The following is a 19880-nucleotide window of genomic DNA, read 5'->3' as shown; positions in this document are numbered from 1 at the left end:
ACTGGGGTGCCTGGCCAGTCTGGGTGAGGGGCTGAGGGCTGTTTTCAGGCTGGCGGGTGATGGAAGCTCCCAACCGCTCCTTTTTTTCTTTTTTCTTTTTAAATTCTGGGCCAGCTTTAGCTCTGAGGCGCCAGCTCTTAGGCCTCCGCTGCTGAAAGTAGGTAATCGAAACAATGTATAACTCCAGCTCTGACTCCAGCTCTGAGATCCCAGTTTGCTGAAAGCTGGTTTCTGGGTTTTGTTTTTTTTTTAGCTTCTATATTTGTTAAAATGTTTCAAATTGCAGGCTCAGAGGCCTGCAAGGCAGGCGGGGAACGTTGCAGTCCTCTGTCACTGAAGCAAGCAAGCAAGCCTCATGTTAGTTTCAAGCTGCCTGGCTGCCGGCCGCCATCTTGGCTGACAGTTAATTTGCATATCTCCCTGATTAGCCAATGGGAAGGGTAGCAGTCGTACGCCAATTACCATGTTTCTCTTTTATTAGATTAGATGGAAAAGAAATAACAAGACTTTTGTTATTAGTAGATAATATGATTGTAAGTAGAAAATTAAAAAAATACAGATAAATTTTTATAATTAAAGATGAAGTTTGTAAGGTTGCTGGATAAAATGTCAACATACAAAATCAGTTGTATCTAATTTCTAATGAAAAATAGAGAAACAATATTTAATAGGTACTGTAAGACATCTAGTATAACAAAATATTTTTAAGGTCTGTGCACAGAACAATAAGTCTATTATTGAGAAAACAATTTTAAAACTTTAAATAAGTACAATATAATGGATTGGAAACTATAAGGATAAAATTTCAACAAAAATCCCAGTTGGTTTTTGCATGAAGTTAACAAGATAATTTAAATTGTACATGGAAACGTGAAAGCTCCAGAAGAGCTAAAATACTAACTACTTAAGAATAAGAATAAAATAGAAGGACTTACTTTGCTAGATATCAAGACTTATTATAAAGCTACAGTAATTAAGACTGTTGGCACAAGGATAGACAAAGATCATTGGTGTAGAATATACAGCTCTGAAGTGGACACATAGGTAAATATTTAAATTATTACAAAGATAGCACTGCAGAACAGTAAGAAAAGGGAAGTCTTTCAACAGTGCTGGAACAATTAAAACTTTACATGGAAAAAATAAGGTCGTTCGTATCTTATGCCATGCACTAAAGTCTACTTCAGATAGATGTAGTTTTACATGTGAAAGAAAAACAACAACAAGGCTTCTAGAAAATAATATAGGAAGCTGTGCTTATGACACAGAGGTATGGTATATTCTTCTAACTCTAAGGAAGAATACTGACACATTTTACTAAATTAAAATTAAGAGTTTCTGTTCACCAGGAAACATAATAAAGAGAATGAAGGCACACGACACAGAGTGAAAGAAAATTGTTGCAACATATTTAACTAATGTAAGGCATCTATCCAGAATATATAATGAAATACTATAACTAAAACAAAATAATATCAAGTAATTCAATAGAAAAATTGAATGCTAAAAATTAAAAATAAAAAGAAGATCGTCCCAGTCCAATGAGGAGGCCCAGAATCTCCCAGAGTCATGAGGGACATTGCTATTTTCCTTATTGTTTTTAGTCCCTCACTACTCTCTAAGACTTAGCTTTATGTCTTGACAACCTGGCTTTGACTCCCTTATTGGTTTTAACTTTCCTCTCACAGCTTCCTCGCGAGAATGCTGAGGTCCGGCTGAATTGTATCCTTGCCCTTTTTCCTATGTCCCTGTGAGAGAATAATGGCCCTCCAAAGATGCCCACATTCGAATCTCCAGAACCTGTGAACATGTTACCTTACATGGCAAAAGGCACATTGCAGTTAAAATGAAATTAAGCAGATCAAAATGGTGAGATTATCCTGGATGACCACAAGGAGGGCCATAAATAGTCAAAGGAGAGGTGCTGACAGAAGCAGAGGTCAGAAGGTGCCATGGCTGGAAAGGGCACAAGTCAAGGAATGAGGCAGTCTCTGGAAGCTGAAATGCCAAGGAAATGGATGTTTTTCCCAGTGTCTGAAGAAACAACCAGTCCTCTAACATGAGTTTAGTCCTCTAAGACCCATTTTTTTGGACTTTGACTTTAAGAATTGAAAAAAAAAGATATGTGTAGTTTTAAGCTACCAAATTTGTGGTAATTTATCATAGCAGCAATAGAATCTAATACAATCCCCTTCTTCTCCCCCCTCACTCATGACCTTTCCTATTTCCTAGGGAAACACTTCGCTATGCCAACTCTTTTATTTGTTTATTTTTATATTTTAAATATTTTTTTTATTGATTTCAGAGAGGAAATGAAAGGGAGAGAGAGATAGAAACATCAATGATGAGAGATAAATTATTGATTGGCTGCCTTCTGCACATCCCTCACTGGGGATTGAGCCTGCAACCCAGGCATGTGTCCTGACCCCCTGACTGGGAATGTAACTGTGACCTCCTCATTCATAGGTCCATGCTCAACCACTGAGCCACACCATCCTGGCACCTAAGTCAGCTCTTTTAAATACTATCTGCTGTTAAAGGCATCGCTCAGATGCTCTCTTCTCCCTGAAACCTCATCTTCTCCCTGAAACCTCAGTCAGAGCAGAGCGGGGAGGGAGGCTGGGTGAAAAAGGTGGTAAAAAAAGCCTCATAGACAGACAATAGTGTGGTGATTAGCAGAGGGAAAGAGAGGTGGGGGGAGGTAGGAGAGGGTGAAGGGGGGATGAACGGTGACAGGAGGAGACTAGACTTTGGATGGTGAGCTCACAGTGCAATGTGCAGATGATGCATTATAGAATTGTACAGTTGAAACCTGTATAATTTTATTGACCATTGTTACCCCCAGTAAATTCAATAAAAAGTCAAGAAGAGAAAATAAAGTAATTCTTAAAATTCTCTACAGTGCTAGGGCACCTAGCAGCACTGATATTTCACTAATCACATATTACTTCAAGTTATTTGAGGCCAACGTGCTGTACCTTTTTTGCTGTTCCACAGTTTACTGTTTCAGAGATTTTCCACATATAAGACATGAATGTTTGTTGAAGGACTAACAGAATATTATCATAATGCATAATAAAATATTTCCAGTAATAGTTGATATTTTATGCAAAAGTATAAAATTAAATTGTAACATACGTTCGCAATCTCATATGATCCTGTTAATATCTGTTCCATGTAGTGATTTAGATCTCTGAATCTTTTATGATCTGAATCTGTAAAAGGTAAATGCCACCAATGAGGAAACCTGTTTTAAAAGAAAAAAATTGTACATTCATTAGTTCGAAAATTGGCCTCTTCATTTTAGGATTGTTTGTGAAACTATAGCTACATCAGATGGGATTATGGCCAATGAAAATATTTTTCTTTAAATCACATGATTGACACTGAGAGTTTCATTAACATGGCTGTGGTCACTTGTGGTATTTTAATTGTCACTAATATTAATACTAATTTAATTTAGCATACTGAACTAATATATCTGTTCCTTCTGACTGTATTTATGGTAGACCACACATTTTGTCCCTCAAACACATGTGGGGGCTTAATAAATATTTTCTAAAGCTAATGATTCATAATTTTTCAAGAAGGTCAGATTGCAATGTTTCTTCTGGGTTCACTGGAGACACTGCTACAGGAACTAAATTAAACTCTTAGCAAGTGACATATGCTTCCATCTGGTCTGAGCCTTTTGGAACAAAGGATCACTTTCCCCAGGAGTCTGACTTGCAGAATTTCCTTCCTACTATCTGATGATTTACCTCCATGGGTTAGAGAGGATCAAGCCCAACTATTGGATGGGATGACCTGTTAATGGTTAGCATTTGGCAATGAATTTTGAGGATTAAATATAATCATTTTAGGAACTATCCAGCAGCTTCCTCCAATTGCAGTCTTGCTCTGCCTCCTTCTTAATTCTGCTTCTTCGCTATGACCTTTTCCTGGGGAAAGGAGACTGGGGCTAGTGAAGCACTGTCAGCAAACACACAGAAGTATGTGACAACTTCAGGCATCCCATCCACTGCCTCCTGTTGGAAATGTCAGGGAAGCCCAAAACAACATGTTTGTGTATTTAAGTAATTTTCCTATTTCTTAAAGGTCACCTGCAGTTTGAAAGCTTAAAGTATTAAACATGTTTGTCCTGATTTGTTATGAAAATTAGTGCCATACACAAGTAACCAAGATATAGATATGCATTTGATAGACATATTGGGTTGGTTTTAAATAATAATTTGTATATCTGAGGACAAATTTTCCTTATTGCTAGAATAAAATGGAGTTCAACATCAATTCTATGCCTTTGTTGATGTTTTGATAGATATATGTACTAAAAAAAAATCTGTGTACAAAGAAGTACATGAGAATTGAGGAATTCAGCTATAGTAATATTCACTTGAGCTACTTTTCAGTTATATGCTAAATATAACATTATAATTTCGTTCTTAAAATTATTTTTTATGATCTTTTATCTGACAGTGACCTAATTTCCTCCCTTAATTTTGTTCAGACCAAAGATCAGAAAACCCTACACTTGCAAACAGATTGGATACCTGGTTATTAGGAGAATTTATTTTCTCACTACCAACACCAGTATTTTGATTTGCTCTGTATTTGACCCCAGAGATTTATTTTACTGCCCAGGATAATGTACCCAAATAAGACGTTGGATGATTGGTGAAGGTAGAAGAGGGAGAGGGAATCAGCCCTTCTCCAGCAGATTAATTTTAAAGAAGACTGCTTACTTTTGAGAAAGATTTCCAAGCCCTTGTACTCTTAGAAGGAGCCCAGAGGTATACATAGCCCAATGTGAAGATCCTCATTGCATGCTGTGAGCGATTTGAATTTTATTCCTCACAAATCTAAATTTCTCATTATACTTTCCAGATCAGGTTTACTCCATTCTCATACAGTTTCTCTGAGTGAATTTAGAAGTCAGAGGACATCTTGCCCTCATCCTTAATTTATATGCATTGCTGTAACCCTTAGCTCCTTTGGGACTGTTAGCATACAGATATAGTTCAGGGCACATAGGACTAAATCTCCCTCCCCTCCACACAGTGCTTGAATAGTTTCAACATCAATTTAAGTACCATTGTCAGGCAGTAGTTGTTGAGCAAAGCCAAATCCTAACTAAAGCTGAAAATTGAGAAGAGGCTCATATAGATTATTACCACTTTTAAGGTTTTACAAGTTATGCTAATATGTATTGGAAAGATATGAAAGTAGAATAGAGAAGCTTTTGAGACCAAAAAGGAAAGCTCTTCAACATGAATTAACTTATCATTTCTTAGTAGGATATGATGGCAGCTACTGATGTTGAATTTAATATGTGCAGCCAATCAGAAATTTTGCGAGCATCTCTTCTTTCTCAGTAATTTTATTAGATTATTTTTTTGGGAGGGGGGAGTAATTCTTAAAGCTGATGTTACTTTGAAAAGTTTCCACAGCCACATTCCTTTCCTCCCAGTCTCTTGAATGTGCTCTAACTCTAATTTTGTTGACTTCCTGATATTTAAAGCATCTGTATTTCAAAATTTCTGTGACATCTACAAGTATGTGAACTGCTGGAAGCTGGTCCATCCTTGCTGCTTGACACAGTTGCTGCAGGGAAGAAACATCTGCACAGCATATGTTTCAAAGGGCCTGGTGTATATGGCATACTGTTTTTAATATGTTTGCTCCCCTTCTTAGCGCTATGTGTTTTAACCAAGGTCATCTCTCCAAGAAAGGTTGTTTCCCCAGGTGGGGATTTTTCCCTGGAGTTAGGGATTAACAGGACTAAGGAAGGGAATAAATCAGTAAAACCCCTTAACTAAGTGCCAGGGGAGTAGTTAATTACCTTAACTACGAACAATAACACTTAAGCTACATAATCTTTACTTAGGATAATTTCCTTCAGTTACTTCCTTATAGCTTAACAGAACAATAGAGTAGTGACCTTGGAATGGAGATAACAAACGCCCTAACCTTTGGAATAGAATGGATAGGATTAAAATCAAATGGTATAAATACAGATGTAATGGGACAATAAATAGAGAACCTGGCTGGAGAACCTGGCTAGACTGCTGATCAACTGAACGCTGTCTCCGTGTCATTCCTTCTTCACCGGCTCTGTCCACACCTTTGGGAACTCCTGGACCTGCTGGGGCTGGACCCCAACAGTGAACTACTCAGTTGTCAATAGTGCACACTATCTGTCCATCCACTGGTATCTCTGCTTACCTTTATATTTTGAAAATGAATTCAACTTTGAAAGTCTACTAAAAATACATATGCACAAAGTATGTCAGGGCAGGTAAGACCATTCATGTTGTTAAAGGACCATTTAGTTAAAAATTTGAGTCTAGATGAAATTGCATTTGGTTTACCCAAGTGCCAATATCATACTTCCTGGAAGTCCACCCTTTAAAAGTCAAGATACATTTTTGTTGTACACTGAAGTCTATGACCTAAGTTTGGCTAGTTATGCTAAATTTTAGAAAGTTTTTTGGGACAGAAGTTATTTTCATTATGTTTTTAGTTTGCTTACATTTAATGTTTTTTTCCAACAAAACATGAATGAAAGCAATAGTTTTCACAGTTGCATCAAAATGAACATCGCAACAAATTTAATTTAGATAGTGCAAATCGAAGCCAACAATGATAACAAAGTGAGTTGATTTTAATAAATTCTATGATATTAAAATTTACTATATTAAATTTTCTATGAAAGATTTTACTATATTAAAATTTTAATTTCTTCTGGAACAGCAAGTAAATATATCAGAGCTATATATTGCAGTTACTTATTGTAAGAGTAGATCAATTTAGTTCTAAATTTTTAATTTTAATTTTAGAGAAAAACCCCAGAAGATAAAATTCAAACCCGCCCCCCCCAATTTTCTTAATAACTGATAAAAAAAAGTAATTAGTTCTCAATTTTTCTGTCTACAAAATCAATGGCTGGAAGCAGACAGAAAATTGAAAACCTTGTTCTGTTTTATGAGACATACTTTTTTGACTCAGAGCAATACAGACTTTGCTGCTGTGTTGCTTACAAATAGGAACTCCCATAACCATCGTTTTCCCATATTTTCAAGGACAAGTACTGAAGGCACACACTGTGGAGGACAGTGCCTTACTCTGGGAGAGTCAGTGATGCAAACTGCTTCTGAAGTTGGCTGTGAAGTTTTGAAAACTGTTCAAATGATTTTTCTGTCAGGCTTGTTTCGTTGTTACTGTGTGTCACCTGGATTAGATACAGCTGCAAAAAATAGACAAAAATCAAAAGACAGCAATATCAACCTGTGATACCTTCTACGTCTGACTGCATGTCACTAAACAAAGCAGGAGTCTTTGTGCATAAAAAATCATCACAAAAGTTGAGAGATGCAATTTGTAATGGCAAAATTACATATAAACACAGCGTATAATAATAATCTAATGTGCTGGGAACAGACGCCCAATTTCTGCTCTTCTTGCAGACACTTCAATCAGCTCTTGTTTCATATTCTACCACGGGCAGGATCTGTTCTCTTTGATGGTTCTCTTCTAATAGCTCTGGTTGTTATGATTTGTCCTTAGAACATCCTCTTTAGTGGCACTTCTGCTCAAAATGAAACTGATTTTTCATTTGCATAGTAAAAGCAAAAATCATGGTTTAAGGAAGGCTGTGTAGCATAGAGAAGGGGAGTCTGAAGGCAAATGATATTTAAGTTAAGATGACAGACTTGAGACTTACAGGACTAGTCATGTTGCTGAACCTTAAAATTGTCGCTCTTTGAATTGACCTGGTTGCACTCAACATACAGGATTCCTGGGGAAAGTTCTGTGAAGTACACTTGGCAGGGCTTATGGCTGTCATTTGTGCCAGCGTGTGGATCAAGTTATTCAACTTAACAGGGAAACACTCCAGACTTTCCTTTATTTTCCTAGAGAAACGAAAAAGAAAAGATAATGGGTTACAGTCCCTTGAATGGACTCATTTCACTTAAGATTTGTTTCCTTGTGTTTGTTAGATGTGGAGGAAAAAGTCAAGAACCAACAATTTTTATTTGGAGCCCAGCTATTAAACCTTATTTTTTTGTAAACTTCAAGTTCACAGTTTGAGTTGTTAGCAGATATAAAATAAACTCTCATAGTGAAATATAAAACTGTGATTATAAACTTGTATTTTGACTTATTTTAGATATTTTCTATTTTAAAGATGACAATTTAAAATTTAATTTTACTTTAGAATTATTTAAAATATTTACATAGCTCCAGAAGTTAAATCTACAAAGAATATATATTTCAAGAAGCCAGCATCTATCCTGCACTCTCTCTGTTTTTCCTTCCTTCCCCTTATATTTAAAAATATATATAAAAATTACAGTTTAACTTGTATCATTTGAATTGTGTATGTATTTGTGAATTTTTTTCAACCATCTTACAAAAAAGTTGCATACAATTATACTATACCTAATATACAAGTATTTTATATGAAATGTTTTTCATTCTCTGGTCTTTTTGGTTTGTTTTGGAGTGTTTCTGCTTCTTAATCTTAATTGTGTTGTTGTTTTAATTTAAGAAACTTTGCAACTGCATTCTAATGGTATAACAAATACCTTTATGTAATATTCTTTATCTCCTTTGTACCCCTCTCCAGTATCTACTTTGCAGTGTTGTCCTGTTTATCCCAGGTAATACTATAAAACAAACATTATGCTTATTCTACTTTTCTTTTTTTTCTTATTCTACATTTCATATGTGCTTCCTATTCCACTTTCATTTTTTTAGCGCTATTGTGTTTACATCATTCAGTAGTATTTCTACTATACATATTATGCAGTCTCTCTTCTAAATAGCATTAAATCTTAAACTCTCTACCAGTCCATATCTCTCAGTCATTTTGACTATCTGAAGCTAATTCTCATAAATCCTTCAGGAATGCCCAAGGTTACAAGTTTCTGAGTTTGGGGTGTTGATAATCATTTGTCTCTGGGCCTTTATACTTGAAAATCGATTTGGCTAAATACAACATTTTTGGCTTACACTTTATTGTTTTGAGTGTCATCAAAATATTATTCCATTTTCTTCTGGAATAAAGAATTGCTATCCAAAACTCTGATGACATGCTGAGCTTTTTTCCCTTATAAAGAACTCCCTCTTTTTGCCTAGAGGCTTAAAAAGGTTTCTTTTCTTTGAAGTCCAGTAGTTTTTCTAAGATATGTTTTAGTTTGGTTATAATAGGTAATTTTTCTGAATATGCACTGTGTCTTTCAATATGTAATTTTGTCTTTTGATTTTTCAGAAGATTTCTTAAATTTTAAAATTTTATTTTAACTAATATTTGATACTATGAGTAAAATTTTAACTCATTAATTCTAACAATGTATCTTTTTATTCTTTTGAAATTTAAATGAATGCAGTCATGTAATCTGCAAGTAATGAAGGAGGTTTTTTGTCACCCTTTGTACTGCTAAAATATCTAGTTCAATGGTAAATAGAAATGGTGGCAGCAAAGTTTGTTCCTGATTATGAAGGAAACATTTTCAATGTTGTACCATTAAATATAATGTCTTTTGTAAGTTTTTAGTTGTAAGTTATGGCCATTCCTTTCTATTTCTAGAGAGCTTTTCAAAATGAGTGATTCTAAATTTTAATTGCATTTTTCTGAATCTATTGAGATGATCATATAATGTTTTTCCTTTAATTTTTTATTTCCACTACTGAGTCTTGAATGTTTACCTTGTAACCACTTATTTCACTGAACCCTTGTTATCCAATATTTTTTTTTTGGTTAATTACTTGGAATTGCTATATTTGTTGTGTTATTCAAATGGAAAATAACAATATAACAAAGCCTAAATATAGAACTTTACTATCAATATAGAAGGCATTATTTTTTTTCCTGACATTAACGGGAATGCCTACAATTTTTCACTTTTAAAAGTATGATGTCTATCTAAGTTTCTCTATATTCTATGTTTGCTAAGATTTTCTAAGAGAAATGGATGTTACCTGTAGTCAAGCGCTACTTTTCTGGGTAGGCTTCTATCAAAGTTGCAATACCTGTTTTATAACTAATCTGCCATGTCCTCAATGTTAGCAGTGTAGCTCACTAATGTTTAATAAATGTCCTCTCACTTTTATAAAACTTCAAGCCCATTTATCTTGTTCTAGTATTGGACTTTTTTGAGTAAATTTCAAATTTTTCCATTATCATCAATCGAGGCCAAAATTTGCTAAGGAAGTTAAAATATGACTCTGATCATTATTCATTTCCACAGTGTTCATTGTTTCTAAAAATGTTCTTTGAATTTATGGAAATATAGTACAGTATATAACATTGTTTTTTTCTTTATTGGCAAAGACATGAAGATAATAAAGTAGAAGTATACTATTAATCATGACTTATGGAGACCCTACCTTTCATTCATTCAACAAATACTTACTGAACATATATATATTTTATGTGTTAGGGAGAAAAGCTCTCAGGTGATAGCATGTGCTCCTTTCTTAAGTTCTGGTGTATTCACCCTCGCAAAATCTCAACTATGTTCATGCCGTATTCACACACTGCCCAACAGTTAAGACATAGGAAGAATGGAGATGAAGGATAAACCTTTATGATAAGCCTATAGAGTTTTAGAACAGACTCTCACCTAAATCCATCTCCCATCTCTCAGGTGGCAGATTAATAGGTCAAATCAAACAGTTCTATTACACATGACTCAAGTTGGTACCAGTGCCCTGAGAGCAGTAGGTTTTAGGCCTTTGTGAGGTGACAGCTTTTTGGTTTATTTGGTTTAACTGCAGCATCAACAGGCTTATGCTTTGGATTATCCATGTATTGCAGATCCAAAGCAGCAGCTGGAGGGATCCGATTCTTAAATTCTAGGGGAAAGCTCTAGGCAGTCTTGAGAAATGCTTCTAACTCCCTGCTAGGCACTGTGTTCTGTGCTGGGGCATAGATGTGAAGAAAAGAATTCAGATTTCTGCCCTGAGGGAGTGTATATCCTTTGGCAGGGCTGCACACAATGCCTTATGTTAATCTTTCTTTCTTAGAGGAAAGTGTAATTATTTTAATAATAGATAAGAAAGACCAAGAGAGGTGAAATGCATACCAAAGGTGACATCATCCAGGAAGTAGTAACCAAAAATTCCAACTCATGTTTATCTGATTCATAACATATGCACCTTTTTATATGATATAAATATCTTAAATTTACCATTAGAAGCACCTGCTGTAGCAGGTTTCCATAGCTATGTGAGTGTCAATGGGTAATGGATTTGATCAGTCTCAGTGTAGTTCAATAATTATCCCTCAATTCAGAAAACTGGGTTGAATCCTGCAGCTTTGATCTTCCATGTCTAGTTCAGCATCTAGGCAGACTTCATTTTTTGTAGATGAAATATTATAATATTTTTGAATTCACATTTCTGTTAATATGTGACTAGAAATGCCAAAAGTTTTTCACTGCTTCCTGAGTCAGTCAGAATAACCATTGAGAAAAAATGCCCTTAATGGCTATTGAACAGCGATTGAGTGAAGGTTCTCAGGCAGTTTGATGGAATACCTGTTTTATGGTCAGTCTCTGTAATAGCTTCAGGGAAATATTGCTCAAAGGATTTTTTTTTGAAGAAATTTGCATAAGAATATTCCTATTTTACCATATTGCTTTCATATATAAATGGAAGTGACTCACTCCCCATGAGCAAATTTTTTTCATCTAATTCTCAAACTTCATTTTCATTGCAGAGATTTTGTCATGTGTGATAAACACATTACTTTTTTTTCTTTTTTGGGCATTACTGACTGAGTATCTGGCTCTGTTAGTTATTCAGAGGTAACAATGAATTAAAAAGCTTCATCACAATTTCTTTTATTTAATGAAGAAAAGTCATAGTTTAATGTTGAATTTATAATCTATAAAATGTTAGAACAGTACTTTCTCCCTCTTAAGCCTGAAAGTATGCAGTCAAGATAATTCCTATTTGCCTGGCCTGTGTGGGTCAGTGGTTGAACATTGACCAGGAGGTCACAGTTAGATTCCCAGTTAGGGCACATGCCTGGGTAGGGTGTGCAGGAGGTAGCTGATCCATGATTCTCTCTCATCATTGATGCTTCTCTCTCTCTCTCTCTCTCTCTCTCTCTCTCTCTCTCTCTCTCTCTCTTTTCTGCTCTGAAACATATATATATATATATATATATATATATATATATATATATATATATATATATATAATCTTTTTAAAGGTAATTCCTATGTTGTTACAAATTTATTGTAGGGGTCAGAAGGAGCCACCTGAAGATGTGCCCCAGTGTTACACAGATGATTGTGAATTGAAGGCAACTAAGACTCTGTGGGCTGAAAAGTAACTTCTGCTCCCCTCTTAACTAGAATAATTTAAATTAGGAGCCTGGCACATGATAAGAGTTAAAACCAGAAATGACTTTTTAACCTATTTATATTGGAGGGTAAACTAATAAGTACTGACCATGTGCTCTTCTGGCAATTACCTCTGCCTCAAGGTGCATTACCTCATCCTTAGCTCAGAATGCCACATGTACCTCAATTTCCCTTTCTGTCTCTGACTCTCTCATGCATGTGATTAAATTTAGTTATTTTCTCTTGTCAATCCATCATGCTTATTTGATTATTAGACCAGCCAAAAGAACCTTGAGAGTAGAGGAAAGTTTCTTCTTTGCCTTCTGGACCAATAAGTAGTCAAACCCATATTTTTTAACCAAAAAAACTACCATTCCACAATGAACTCAATGAATGATCAATTCTGATGCATTCTGGGTACATAATTTTAAAAAATGTTCTTCTATATGCAGTTTTGTTTTTAAAAATTCAAGATTATCATGGAAAAGAAAGCAATTAATAATTTTGGTTGCATATGTAATGTGTATGTACACATATGCGAACACAAAATTTGATATTCTAGTGAAAGATTAAAAGGTTAAAACAAAAATGTTAAAAGAAAATAAATACGAAAACAAGATATCTCATGTTAATCCTTGTGCTTTGAGGGCAGGGAGTCCTAATTTAAGAAACATAGCTACAAGCACTTAGACACTTTCTTACCACATTCCTTCAACTAGTCTAAGGACACTAAAGTTAATGAATACTTATATTTATCTGAGATTACCAGAGCATTCAGAGTTACATATGCAGGGTTTTTCTTTTTTCTGTCTGAGTTAGCTGGGTCCAGGGAGAAACATCCATTATGCAAGAAATCAATTTTGTTCCCTCTGAGCTCACTTATTAGTTCTGCTTGTGATATCAAGAAACTCATTTAGCCTTCAGGAGAATCAATTGTTTCACCTATAAAACACCATTGATGACTAAACCATGCCATCCACCAGGATTGTTGATAGGATCAAATGAAGTAACATAGGAAAAGCATTGGAAATAGAATAATAATATGCAAATATTACTTCAGAAATGTTACTACCAGTTAAGTAAAGAAATAAAGATGTGAGAACCCCAAAGATAGCAAACTACATGTAGAGGGATAGAGGGAAAACAAATGTACAAATTATGGTTCTGTGAAAACTGAAATGAGGTAAACTCTCCTGAAATCTTACAAAAGAGATATTAGATAGGGATTAAGAAGAAGTAACTTTAGAATTATTTTTCTTTCTTTCCTTTTTTTTTTCTTTCCTCTCGTTTCATAGTTAGCACTTGCCTTCAGAAAACACACAATCTTTCCTGTTTTCCCAGTTAACGTTTTAAGTCTTCAGAATTCATCTAGAGGTCAGCAAATCTCATGTAAATGCCATCACAGGTGCCTAACTCTGCTGACAAACAAGAGTTCCAGGCTCCAAATCTTAGCTAAGTGAAATAAGCCAGTCAGAGAAAGATAAATATCACATGATCTCACTCATTTATGGAATATAATGAACAACATAAACTAATGACCAAAAACAGATCCAGAGACAGAGAAGCATCGATCAGACCGTCAAACCTCAGACGGAAGGTAGGGGAGGGTGGGGGTAAGGGGGAGAGATCAACCAAAGGACTTATATGCATGCATATAAGCCTAACCAATGGACACAGACAACAGGGGGGTGAGGGCATGAGTGGGGGGGTTGGGGGGCAATGGGGGGATAAGGACACATATGTAATACCTTAATCAATAAAGACATTAAATAAAAAAAGAGTTCCAGGCTCCATGGCCTTGACTATGAATAAGTAATTCCTAACTATTTCTTATGGAGATTCCTTATAAAACGTGACCAAATCAAAGCAACTGTAATAAATGAACTAAGCAAAGGCTGATGGACTGGTCTTATTATGCATAAGTAATGTGTCAGCGACGTGATATTCCAGGTTACTATCCTCCCCTCCCAAAGCCAGTTTATTTTATGGGTGATATTAAAATAAAATTGTATGCAAAGCAAGAAAAAAATCTTAACATGCAATAATATAGAAAAATCAATACTGGTAAATGGTGCTATAATTAAGCTAATAAAAACCTTCAACATATAAAAATTTATTTTAAAATAGTAAATTATGGCCCTGACTGGTTTGGCTCAGTGGATAGAGCATCGGCCTATGGACTGAAGGGTCCCGGGTTCGATTCCAGTCAAGGGCATGTACCTTGTTTGCGGGCACATCCCCGGTAGGGGGTGTGCAGGAGGCAGCTGATCGATGCTTCTCTCTCATCGATGTTTCTAACTCTCTTTCCCTCTCCCTTCCTCTCTGTAAAAAAAAAATCAATAAAATATATTTTTAAAAAATAGTAAGTTATTGTAGTCTCATTGCTTGTGAAATTGGGATATAGCACTTCGGCACACTGAACAGGATCAGGCATACCAGTGAGGACTGAGTGATGCACGTAGCTGTTGGGGGATAACAGCTGTTGTAAAACAGTACTATTTGGACTATTTAGCTCTTAAACTGGTGATTTCTGGTGCTCTGGATGGGTGCTCTGGATGGGTGCTCTGGATGGGTACTTCAAATGCTTTTAACCTTAGACTGATAGTCTTCCAAAGAGTTCAAAATATATATATTTTGCAGCTAAGGTGTATCCTGACTTGATATTTAGGCAAATTAGGCAAATTCTCAGTGTAACTTACAGAATTCAAAATAGAGATTTTCTTATCGCAGAAATTTAGAATAGCAACTAAGTTTTCAAACATGGTAGTGATTGTGACTGGTCCACATAATTTAGGAAGTACAGGCCTATTAAAGCTGTTATACCTGTAAAAAATTACTTTATCAAGTCAGTTTAGTTCAGATTAGTTTTTATAATTGCATTTCAAAAAATGGGAGACTTTCACAATGAAAGGAGAAATTTCACTTTGCAGTTTTCTTTGAATCTTCTTCTCTAATTTGGGGAAAGTTGGACAACATGATTGCTAATTCCGCTAGGTTCTGCTTTTGATTTTCTTTTTTTTTTCTTTTTCTTTGCAAGCCTTTATTTCTATAGGTATCAATGGTTAAGATAAGGCAAAGGAAAATTTTGACCTTTATTTGTGGAAATACAATAACCCATGAGATGACAATTTGCAAAGTACTAAAAAAGCATCAAGAACATTTAATGATAAAAGAACCTTGGGAACTGCATCTCGGTCCCATACTCTCTCAGTCTTGAAGAGAAATCAGATAGGAAGGCAGTGAACTATGTTTTGAGACATTGGAGCATAGTCTTGTCTCACTCTGTATCCATGCCGAATACATAAGGAGGAATAAGGGAACACTGGGGATTTCTGGTATTCTGTCTGCATATCCTAGCTTTGGCTCCTTTGTTTGTGATGTGGAGACTGGGGACACTCGCTCTGATTGTCCCTGACATTTCCAATGGCTTCACAGTTGTACCTATTGGGACAGTCACTGTGTCTGCTCTGCCCAGTGGCCCCTTATAACTAAGGCTATTCTCTCTAAAGCTCAAAGTTCAGAGAAGAAGCTCTTGGTTGTTGGCGTTTTCTTTGTGTGTGAAGGAATGACCCTTGATAGGAGTAGAGATAAGAAAGAGAATCCATGATAGCTTTTCATGAAGGACCTTGTCCAATAGGGACAAAAGTAACTAGTTAAGTCAATGACATTGTCTCTCTTTCTTGAATTTATACTAGAGAATGTTGGCCAGTAGACCGAGAGTTAGTATATGATAGGCAGAGATAAGCAGAGTGAAAGATCTCTTTTAGAATTAGATACTAGCCAGACGCTACTGGTTTCTGGGGTTTATTAGATTACAGTTTGAATATATCTATATCATCTATATCTATATCTATATCTATATCTATATCTATATCTATATCTATATCTAATCTCTCTCTCTCTCTCTCTCTCTCTCTCTCTCTCTCTCTCTCTCTCTCTATATATATATATATATATATATATATATATATATATATCCTTTTTCCCAGGGATACCAGATAAATCCCTGGTTCTTGCTACCAAAACACCTCACTAATGCAAGCTATTTATTTTTTGAGGATTGGAGATTTGTTTTGCTTCAGATTACTTTCAATTTCAGCTGAAGAACAAAAGTTATTATACTTACTAAACCACAAAATCTGTGTGGCAGACCAAATGGAATACTGGGAAAACATGCAAAATTTCCCCTCACATTTTTGGAGGAGGAAATGGATGATGTGAAAAGCATGATCTGTATGTGGGAGGGGAGGTAGGCAGAGAAGCTTATGCTTAATGATCCCAGTCTGGGCTGTGAAATAGGTTATCTGTTTCTAAGGACAACTAACCCGAGGTTTGAGGTGATTGAAAATTCTGAAATCCCCCATTTGGACATCATTTTAATGGATGGTTGCCTTTGTTGCCTAGCACTGGGCCCAGCAGAGATATTACATGAGAGTATCAATTTGCAGGGACTGAGTCATGAGAATTTCTTGGTTCTAATCAATAGCACCCAGCTGAAAGGGGAGTAGAAAAAAGCAAGAGAACCAAATAGAAGAGTTGGCAATGATGTGAAAAACCTTTGTGGCCAGGAAAACAATTTTATATTATTTTTTTTTCTAAATGCCATTAATTGTGATACAGTTCTTTTTTAATTTTATTGATTTTGTTTTAGAGAGAGAGGAAGGGAGAGGGAAGAAGAGAGGGAGGGAAGAAAAGAAGAAGAAGAAGAAGAAGAAGAAGAAGAAGAAGAAGAAGAAGAAGAAGAAGAAGAAGAGGAAGAGGAAGAGGAAGAGGAAGAGGAAGAGGAAGAGGAAGAGGAAGAGGAAGAGGAAGAGGAAGAGGAGGAGGAGGAGGAGGAGGAGGAGATCAGATCAATTGGCTGCCTCCTACACGCCCCCATGGGGATCGAGCCCAAAACTTGGGCATGTACTCTTGGGCATGGACTCTGATGGAATCGAACCTGCAACCTTTTGGTGCACAGGATAATGCCCAACCAAACTAAGCCACACCGGCCAGAGCTGTGATACAGTTCTGAATGCCACACAGTGTACAGCATCCTTTGAAACTCTTATAATCAGCTCTTAACCCAGAATGTGAATATCCAGGAGTGAGGCAGGATCCTGTATTTTTCAAAAGTAGAGTATGCCCTTGGAGAGGCAGGAAAAAACCTTTCTTTCAAGTCTCAAACAGGGTCAAGGATGGCAGCCTCTTAGTGGTAATACTGTAGCCTGGATTAAGACACTCCAGGTAGCCACACATGCTATCTCAGATGGCTGAGTCCTCATTCAAGACCCAGATCTGTGAGCTTGGTGGTAGCGGGGAGGGCGTGTTTTCTTGTCTTATTTTGATCTTCTGAGTAGTGATATCAGAATAAACAGGGACATAAAACATGTTATCCCATCAGAACACAAAGGAGAGGAGTTTAAATATACAGGGGCTCTCAAAAGTAGGCAGAGTTAATGACACGCCTTGAAGCACCAGGACCAATGCTGGATACATTACAGAACGTTCTTTCTTTTTTGGTAAGTTATGTGCACTGATGTCTACACTTCAAGTTTCTCCATAAATTTAGAAATCTATGTGCTCTCAGAGAATGCAGCTTAAAATAATATTATTTACATAGAAAAGTAAACACCTATACATAGTTTTTAACATTTATTTGTATCTTGTCATTTAAAGCCCCCATTATTGCTTTTAATTTTTTTTAAATTGAATTTACTGGGGGCGACATTGGTTCACAGAACCATATACATTTCAAGTGTACAACTCAATAAAACATCATATGCACACTGCAGTGTGAGCCCATTGCCCCAAGCAAAGTCTCTATCCTTCCCTTTTGCCCCTCGCCACCCACCCAACATTGCCCAGCTCCACATACTCCCAAACCCCCTTTCCTCTGGCTATTAGCTACCACCACACTGTTGTCTATGTCTATGTAATATATATATAATGTTTTATATATAATATTTATATATATATAATGTTTTCCTATTGTAATGTTTTATACACACACACACACACACACACACATAATATTAGAGACCCAATGCATGAAATTCATGCAAGGGACTCGGCCCTCGCAGCCCTGGCTGCCTCGGCCCTCGCAGCCCCTGCTTCATCCAGAAGGTTGTCCAGATAGTCATTCTGCTGTTCAGTCTAATTAGCATATTAACTCTTTATTATATAGGATTTTTTGCTTAATGCCTTCACCTTCTTTCATCCAATTCCTGAGCCCTCTCCTCTCTGATGAGGCCATAAATGTGAGTTAAATATGCAAAGCAGGCATGAATGTATATTGAAAAAGTAATCTACTGGGAAGAAGATTAATTTGGTAATAATAGAGTTGGGGTGGATAAACCTTCATGAAGACAGTTACATTATAAGGTCATCAAAAGTATGAGAGGTAGGACATGACAAGTCAAAGACAATAAATGAACAAAGAAATCATATGCCCTAATTTAGATGACTAGACTTCTTTTAAGTATTCAATGGAGAAAAGTGCTTCATCATAAATTTCTCAAAAGAAGTTTAATTAACAGAACATAATACATAACATCTGAAAGCGAGAAAATTCGCCTGGCAGAAGATATGCAGGAGCTGATACACTGGCTCACTGCCAGGAGGTTATTGGCTTCAGATCTACTTTCCATATTAGTTCAAGTCCTCTTGAGTGGAAAGGGGAGGTGAGTGAACCTAGGCAAGCTCACCCATATCGAAGATCCTGCTCTTTACAGATCTGGTGGGTCAGATGAAATGGGGGGATGTGGAAGGACAGGATTCTGACTGACACATAAAGCACATTTACATTTTTGCTTTAATCATGGCCTGAAAGAGCTTTATTTTCCATCCAATATACAGTTTATTTCCTTTTTTTTAATGATAGGAGGTACTATTTGTAAGTTGTAACACTATACTTGCTCTGTCCAAGCAATGATACATCACTCTATTGTCTAAAGATGAAAGTAGTGAGTCCATATCTCACCATAAATCTTTTTCCAAATTGTTTTTCTGGACATAGTTCAAGTAGAACAACCAATTTATTTATGCCAGTCCTTGCTCTTCTTAGTGACCTCTTATTGAGTAATGGGTTAGATAAAGAGTTCGGTTAGCAAACAATGGCGTGCTAAGGAGACTCCGCCAGGGCTTTGAGCTAGACATTCACATTGTTCTTTTCTCCCCCTTGGGAAAGAAGTCACAAGCTAATTCCAGAAATGACAGCTTCATTCCAATGACTGTTCACCCCAAATTCATCTCAAATGTGAAATGTGTGTGTACGCATAAATGCACACTTATGCATTCACAGCTAGCCTTACTTGGTAAAATGGCTTGTTGCTTCCAGATCTGTGTCTTGTGGACGAAGATTATTGTACACATATTTCAAGTCTTGGATTCCAGTTAGCTCTGGCAGTCCTGCATGTAGCATCTTGGCAAAGCAAACACACAGACAAAACAAAAGCAAAAAACAAATCTCAGAATAAATGTAAACAAAATCTTACTTGGTTAAGTTTGGTTAAGCTTACTACTTGGTTAATTCTACAAATACACACA

The 19880-nt window shown here is 36.1% G+C and overlaps 1 protein-coding gene across 1 annotated transcript in view; it reads right to left on the bottom strand.

The window, feature by feature from the left end:
- The window catches only part of PIK3C2G (phosphatidylinositol-4-phosphate 3-kinase catalytic subunit type 2 gamma), a 274899-nt gene that overhangs the window by 46621 nt on the left and 208398 nt on the right, over nt 1-19880 (bottom strand). The window contains exons 26-29 of the mRNA XM_059682311.1: nt 19646-19755; nt 7721-7910; nt 7122-7243; nt 3139-3247 (exon numbers count right to left, since the gene is read on the bottom strand). Coding sequence (XP_059538294.1) covers nt 3139-3247; nt 7122-7243; nt 7721-7910; nt 19646-19755 — 531 coding nt within the window. The remainder of the gene's footprint in view (nt 1-3138; nt 3248-7121; nt 7244-7720; nt 7911-19645; nt 19756-19880) is intronic.

Source organism: Myotis daubentonii, chromosome 2 (assembly GCF_963259705.1).
Source record: "Myotis daubentonii chromosome 2, mMyoDau2.1, whole genome shotgun sequence".
In the NCBI taxonomy this organism is placed as follows: Eukaryota; Metazoa; Chordata; class Mammalia; order Chiroptera; family Vespertilionidae; genus Myotis; species Myotis daubentonii.
This window is presented reverse-complemented; position numbering and strand designations above follow the sequence as displayed.